The following is a 7,500-nucleotide window of genomic DNA, read 5'->3' on the forward strand; positions in this document are numbered from 1 at the left end:
GAATACCTTCCAGACGGTGGTTAGACCTAATTAGATTCTGTGTGAAATTAACCCATTCACGCCGGGGCAGTTCCGGCTTTGCGCGGTCGCAATACCGGGGTTCTTGAACGCATAAGCCCTCTTAGCGCGTGGTTAGACCTAATTAGATTCTGGGTGAAATTAAGGAAGGTGAGAAGTGCCTAAGGGAAATATGATTTGCGACGTAAATGAGAAATGACTAAAATTTTATAGAGGTGTAAAAGAATGCATTTTCCAATTAACATCTTCTTGGACTATTTGCTTTACAATGTGTGTGCAGTCTCTTTCGAATGATGCCGTATGATGACACAGTAAATTCATGACCATGTCAGCAAATCCAAGGACAACGCAGATGATGTTGCTGATTTCTTTGTTGCTACAATGCTCATGTGCCTCTGGCTTTGCCTTAGCCTTTGCCTTAGTCATCCCCTCCGATTTGGCTGCTTTCTTGGGTTTTGCATTTGGCGTTACTAACAAGCATTGGGCTCTTTTGGCCTGCTTGCTGGGGCATCCCCTCTCTCTGCTCTCTCTGTCTCCCTCCTTCTACCTCTCCCCCTTCCTCCTTTCCTTCATGTCTGCATGCACAGGCGCGCACACACACACACACACACACACACACACACACACACACACACACACACACACACACACACACACACACACACACTCACACTCACACACTCACTCACTCACTCACTCACTCTGACTTTCTCAGTCTCTCACCTTCTCCTTTGCCCTTTCCTTATTGCCTGTTATCTTATCCTACCATTTACCTTTAGGCTCCTTGACTGCCATCTCGTGCTAAGGTTTTGAGGGCAACAAGGTGCTTTGCCTAAGATAAATTAACATTACAGTACTTGTTCATCATTATTCCTTCACTTATTCAATTTTAATCTAATGTTCTCCATTCATTTATCATCTGTGAAGTATCTCTATTGTATTTTATCATCATGTTTTGTGCTCACACTAGAAATATGTCACATGATTAACAATGCGAACGTTCCATTCTTCTTTCGTATATATGCCCTTCTCTCTTCTTCTCCCTTACTCTCTTCCACTTTTATTACCTCCTTGATCTCTCTTCTTTCTCTTTATACTGTCTCTCTTCCTTCCATCCCTGTTGCACAGTGGGAGGAGTGGAGGGGGGGTTGCAAGACGCAAAGCCACGGAACAGTATTTACCCCAAAGGCGGCAGCAGGCAATCCGGGAATAGGGGAGGGGGGGGGGGGGGCGTGTCTAGCAGTAAAGAGAAGCAGGCGCAGAGCAAGGCTTTTGGGTTGCACTCTTCATGTTGTCAGTTCGTTTATTGGACATATTTTTTTTAATTAATTTATAAATCATGCAGATCTCATTAGCTTCTAATTCTGATGAAGATATCTTGGTAATTGTACTTCTTTTGGTGGTGTTATCTGTTCTCATTGATACCTCATATTTTATATATATATACATATATATATATATATATATATATATATATATATATATATATATATATATATTTGTATATGTATATTTATATGATATAAATGTATACATGTATTATTCTTCCTGTCAAGTACCTTGTATTAGGCAATGATGTGTTTTCTGTTCTTGATCTTGACAAAAGAAAAGGAGTTGCGCATACTAACCATCTCGTGTCCCCTTCCCACAGGTACCTCGCAGAGTTCGCAACGGGTAATGACAGGAAGGCGGCCGCAGAGAATTCCCTGGTCGCTTACAAGGCAGCCAGTGACATCGCCATGACGGAACTGCCCCCCACACACCCCATCAGGTGAGCGGCGGGAAAGGGGCAGAGAAAGCAGGGGCAGGGCAGGGCTGGCCCAGCAAATGCCCTTTGTATTTAGAGCCGTTTGGATGTTGAGTGGAGAACCAAGGGAAAGGGAGTGAGTGATTGAGAGAGAGAGAGTGAGTGAGTGAGAGCCTTCAGCTTGAGTGATGGGGTATAGTATTTATTTTTGTATATTTTTTTATTTTTTATTTTTATGTAGCGATTCCTTTATTTAGATTAAAATTCCATACCTTTCAAAAGGCCTTCCCTGATTGCTTAGTTGCAAATGCAGCCCGTTTGGCATCATTGCGGCAAACTGAGAATCCCGATCTCTAAAATTCGTCATGGCGCGTGACTCGCAGGTTTTAGGGGTGACCTCACACCCAAAGCTTGAGTACTGGCTTGAAGGTTTTGTTGATCCAGGGAGACTTTCATTCAATTCTGTATCATTTTGCGGGGGATGGTGGGCCAACACGTTCTTGGTTCATTACAATCCACCACATTGTACTTTGGGAGGACTGAATGGAAGAAGTTCATGTCTGTGTTCTCTCCTTGCAGGTTGGGCCTTGCGCTGAACTTCTCCGTCTTCTACTATGAGATCTTGAACAGCCCCGAGCGAGCGTGTCGCCTGGCCAAGGCAGCCTTTGACGACGCCATTGCGGAGCTGGACACCTTATCAGAAGAGAGCTACAAGGACTCCACCCTAATCATGCAGCTTCTGCGAGACAACCTCACGTTATGGACCTCCGACATGCAGGGCGAAGGTGGGCCTCTCTCAAGGCTGCCTCCTTTCTCCCTCTGCCTGGGAGCAGAGGGAGGCAGCAGCAGTTGATTTCCGTTAAGATTAAGAGATCATTTCCTCTTGAGATGCAATGGAGTGAGCAGGACTTTGCTTGCAATTTTTAAGGATCAGAGAAGATAATCTTGTGCATTTTAGATTTTCTTTGGAGCTCTAGTTTTCCAAGGCTGCTCACCATTATTCTTTATGTCCTGAAACATTTCTCCTGAGCATTTGTGTTGTGAAGGTTTCATCACGACATCACTCAAAGCAGCCCACTCACGCTCCCTTTTTATTTGCAGCCGGTGAGGGCGAGCAGAAGGAGCTCTTGCAGGACGTGGAGGACCAGGACGTGAGCTAATGTGGCGGTGGCGGCGGTGGTCCCTTCACCTCTCCACCACCACCACCACACCTCCACCACCTCCACCTCCACCTCCACTACCACCATTTACCCTGAAGGCAATGGAGCTCCCACACCCTCCTCTCCAACACTGCCACAGCTGTCTGGGCCGACTGGAGTCCCTCTCACAACAACGGAGAGAAGCAGGCGTGACTTTCTCTCTCTTTTTTTCATTATTTTTTTTATCTATATATATATATATATACTTGAGTATGTACATTTCCCTCTCGTTCACTGTCGTCTCTCGCTTCCCCCCTTTTATTGACTCGGAAAAGAGAGTCGCTCCTTCCCTGGAGATTTTTTCGGAAATTTGTGTATCGTAGGGAAGGGGATGGATGATGTTTCGTCTGTTCATTTCTCTTTCTTTTTCCCCCCTCTCTCTTTCCCTCTTTCTTGCCATCTCACTTGCTGCAGACATTTGCTATGCCCCTCAGCCTGTCCTGAGTGACTGCTGCTCTGGCAGGTAGGCTGGAGCATTGCATACGCCTGAGCAACGCAAGATGTGTCGAGGGAGCAGCGGACAGGCGTACTTCCTCTCTTCATTTTGTTCCTGTTCTGTGTTATCCACATATTTTGTGATTATTGGCCAGGACACTTTGGTTGCATTCCTTGCGCTGATTGACAAGGCTGGGAGCTCCACTGTCGCGTTGGGAAAGGATTTGGCGCATCATTCCAGTCCTATGTCCTAAGTTAACACATTTTTCATCACACTTTGTGTTTGAAAAGATTATTCATTGCATCATTTGTTGTGTATTTATTATTGATATTGGTACATGATAAGAAGTCTTTAAATAATAGGTAGGTTAATTACTTTTCTCCTGTTTCTTTTGTTTTCCACTCCTTCTGTTCTTGAAATTTTATCTTCTACTGTAGACACCTCCTCCTCCTCCTCCTCCTGTTCCTCCTCCCTCCTCCTCCTCCTGTTCCTCCTCCTCCTCCTCCCTTCATCCACCAAAGCATGGCCATGGTCTTCAGGTGAAGGCCATTCAGTCACTGCCCTTTGATATCAGGTCAGGAGTCACAAGAAGTGGAGGTCAAGGTTCTTCCTCCAGACTCGACGCTCGTCTGTTCATGGCTCGGGGTCGTTGTGCTGGATGGAGCCCGATAGCCAATTTCTAAGACACTTCTTTCCTCCTCCTCCTCCTCCTCCTCCTCCTCCTCCTCCTCCTCTTAGTCCTTTGCCCCCTACCCCAGTACCCAATGCATCCCACTGGGCATCAGGAGACCAGTGAATGTCCTCAAGCTACAGGAGGTTTAATACGTGAAAAAAAAATTCTCAACCTTTTTTGTATTGTGCAAAAAGTTTTTTTTTTCTTTCTTTTTCTTTTTCTTTTTTAAAATTTCTTTCTTCTTTACCCTACTGTGTGAATGAGCTAAAGCGCATCTTGGCACTTTTTTCCTGCTTGGGGAAGTAGCACAGTTTGAGTTAACGTGGAATCCTAAACATCTTTCATTGTTGGTCTCTCTCTCTCTCTCTCTGTCCCAATTGTCTCGTTGTACTTGGAAGAGTAAGCGTTTGTATATTGACGCTAAATATGTTTCACTAGGAGAAATAAAAAACAAAAAACAAAAAAAGGTTTGGCATAATGGAGGCGCGGAGGACCCAGCGCAGGAGCCCCAAGAAGAACGCCTGGAGAGAGAGAGCACTTTCAGGGCCAGCTCGACGGTGAGGCCTGGCAGTAGGCGTTTGGACGAACTCTCTTAAAGTGTAGTGAGCCTTCCCCTGCCCCCCTGCCCCTTCCCCCAACCCCACCCCAGCCCCCAGGTACTGGTCTCTCCCACTGGCTGTCCCGAGCAGCCCTCCATTTGCGCCAATTTAGTGTTTACTCTGTAGAGTTCGCGCTTCATTACACTCGTGCGTTTCCCCAGCTGTGTGTGGTCGAGAGGTCACAAAATTTGACCGGGCTGTCGAGCGCCGAATCGGGCCGCTCGTTTTCCTATATTTCCGTAGACACAGAAAGGTAGCTTGATTTTTGAGGAGCCGCCGGGTCGCGGGCGAGCGGCCGGAGGACTCCCGGCCGCCGAGGCAGCGGGGGTCCCGTGGCGCCTCGCCCGCAGCCCAGGCGCGGCCAGGAGCGAGTGAGTGGAGCTGCTGTTGAACGCTCTTTTCCGTTGTGATGACTACGGCCGAATGTATTATATTGAACACTTTAACAGTTGACTCCCATCATCCACCAGTCAGTTAGTCTTTGTCTTTGTAATCCGAGTCCAGCCACCTTGTGTACTATCATTTCCGCCCTCCACCCTCCCCCCTCCCCTTCACCTCCTTGCGTTTGGGTCGCTTGGTGCTGCTTGATGTCGTTTCTGCAAAATGACTTCCCTGGTTTGGCCTGACTCTTCACTCTAATTTTCGGGGACACAAGAACAGGCGGCGATGCCTCGGTGCGTCCCGGCGAATACGCGGGCGGGAGAAGACACGCTCTCTCCCTGGCAGGAAAGGGAAGAGGCAGCTGCTGGCTTGGCAACTCACCCACCGGCCTCTGGCTGACAGAGGTTTCGTGTGTTCGTGCATCCCATCGCCTTCTTGGACTCACAAAATTTCAGCAAAAGGGAAGTGGAAAACTGTATTTAGAAGAAGAGACGAGAGCGAGGCTGTGTGCATGCCTCAGGAGCCGATCTGGCCTGGGAGAGTCCCCCGTGTCGCCCTCTCCACCCACCCGAGCGTCCAGCATGCATCACTCCCGTCATAACCCCTCCCGTCTCCATTGCACCCCCCCCCCTTCTGACATTAGTGTGCCGTCATTCCCTCGCAGCAGGAAGGTTCAATTGCCAAGCACACACACATTTGAACAGTTTTCTTTTTTATGTAAAGCTTAGGTCAAGGCGTGGAAAGAGGCGTCTGCGCGGTGTGCTTGCGAGGGACAAAGTGGCTCGCCCTGACCCGCCTCGCCCTCCTGACGTCAGCCCAAGGGCGGAAGGGGGAGGCGAGTCGGCAGCGGACGAGCCGAGCCGCCCGTGGTGCTTTGGTCAGGCTTTTTCCACCGAGTTTTGTTTTGGTTATTGGAGCTGGTCGTTCATTCATCTGTTGTCTTTCCGTTGTATTATCATCATTATTATTATTATTATTATTACTAGGAAGGAAGCTCATTATTTTTATTATTGTTATTGTGATGATCATAGTAAAGCCTCACAGCCCCCAAGGGAACGGCGGTCCTCCTCGACGCACTCCCGCGCGCGGCGGCTCGCAGATCGAGACCAGATTTCGAACTCCCCAAACATTCCAGAAAGCATTTTGGCACAACCGCCATAGAAGCAGCCAAGCGATTGTGTTACATTTGTTATTATGACCTTGGTGATGAGTTTGTTGTATTCGTTTTTATTTCTTTTTTTTTTTTCTTGCTATCACTGTCAACAGATAGCACTCATGACCCTTCTTGGTGCTAGCAGATACCCATGCCTCCAATGGCTGTCATGTGGCAATAAAACGCAAAACAAAACTGGAAAATATCTTGAAATATTCGCCCCCTAAACAAAGGAGATAGATGAATAGATTGATACTGGCAACTGACACAGGTGTAGCTTGGTAAATTCACATGCAGGTTTAAGTGAGTAAATATAAAACTATTTAAAAAAAAGATACACATACACACTACAACAACAAAAAAATAAAACTAAAAAATATAAAAAAAATCATAAAAATTCAAAAAAATTATACAAGAAAATGGCTTAATTAGAATTTGTAATGTTAGTGTGACCTCCCCTCTCCCCACCTCCCTTCCCACACCCCCCTCTCTCAGAATTCAAAGAAAAGTAATAATTGTAAAGAATTTCAGAGATCTATAGAGTTGGAAATTGTGCTGGCTTTCTCATTCCGATCAGGCTCTGCCACACGCTGTCCTTGCCAGCCCTTGGAGTGCCACTTGAAGGTTGCTTGAAGAGGGGACTGTGGCTGCCTCGGGGCGGGAAGAACAGCTGTGTCGGCGGGGGACTAGAGTTCATCAAACAAACAAACAAACTGAAAACTGGATGGTGTAGTAGATGTTTCAATAGAACAAACAACTTGGATACAAAAAGTGGATATTTATATGTATAAAAATAACCCCAAAAAACAAACAAACACCTGGCACAATAATAATAATAATAATGATAATAATAATAATAATAAATAATAATACCTGTCGCTGCAGTCCAGGATTGGAACGACTTGACGTGTTGTATTTTTTACTACAATACCAGTGAACTAAATAGACGCTATACACCAGGAGTTGTGAATCTTGCTAGAATGTTGACCCCCTCTATGTAAATACCAAATTGTGATAGGCAAAGCACATGTGTCAATGCACTTGCATGTCGAAAGTGTTTGATTAAACCTCATATTCTCTAAGTATGGTTTCATTATCCATGTTAAATGCCTTTGGTTATTTTCCTTTCTTTCTCATTTCTTTTTTTGATGGTTCTTCTCTCTTGTGTAAGAATTCTTTCTTCTTTTTCTTTTCATTGATAATTTTAAGTTGGGTAATACTGTAAAGATCAACCTCTTTTATACAAATTGCTTTTGAGTCACTCTTGTGCTGTTCCTTTCTTAAAGGTCTTAAA

At 45.9% G+C, this 7,500-nt stretch overlaps 1 protein-coding gene across 2 annotated transcripts in view; it reads left to right on the forward strand.

The window, feature by feature from the left end:
• Positions 1 to 7,288, forward strand: part of 14-3-3epsilon (tyrosine 3-monooxygenase/tryptophan 5-monooxygenase activation protein epsilon) — a 29,631-nt gene extending 22,343 nt beyond the window's left edge. For both annotated transcript variants that reach the window (XM_043027034.2, XM_043027035.2), the window contains 3 exons: positions 1,670 to 1,789; positions 2,345 to 2,550; positions 2,867 to 7,288. In XM_043027034.2, coding sequence (XP_042882968.1) covers positions 1,670 to 1,789; positions 2,345 to 2,550; positions 2,867 to 2,925 — 385 coding nt within the window. In that variant the 3' untranslated portion in view covers positions 2,926 to 7,288. The remainder of the gene's footprint in view (positions 1 to 1,669; positions 1,790 to 2,344; positions 2,551 to 2,866) is intronic.
• Positions 7,289 to 7,500: the final 212 nt, after the last annotated feature.

This window comes from Penaeus japonicus, unplaced genomic scaffold (genome assembly GCF_977035675.1).
Source record: "Penaeus japonicus unplaced genomic scaffold, GWHDUDI00000001_assembly GWHDUDI00000040, whole genome shotgun sequence".
Lineage (NCBI taxonomy): Eukaryota > Metazoa > Arthropoda > Malacostraca > Decapoda > Penaeidae > Penaeus > Penaeus japonicus.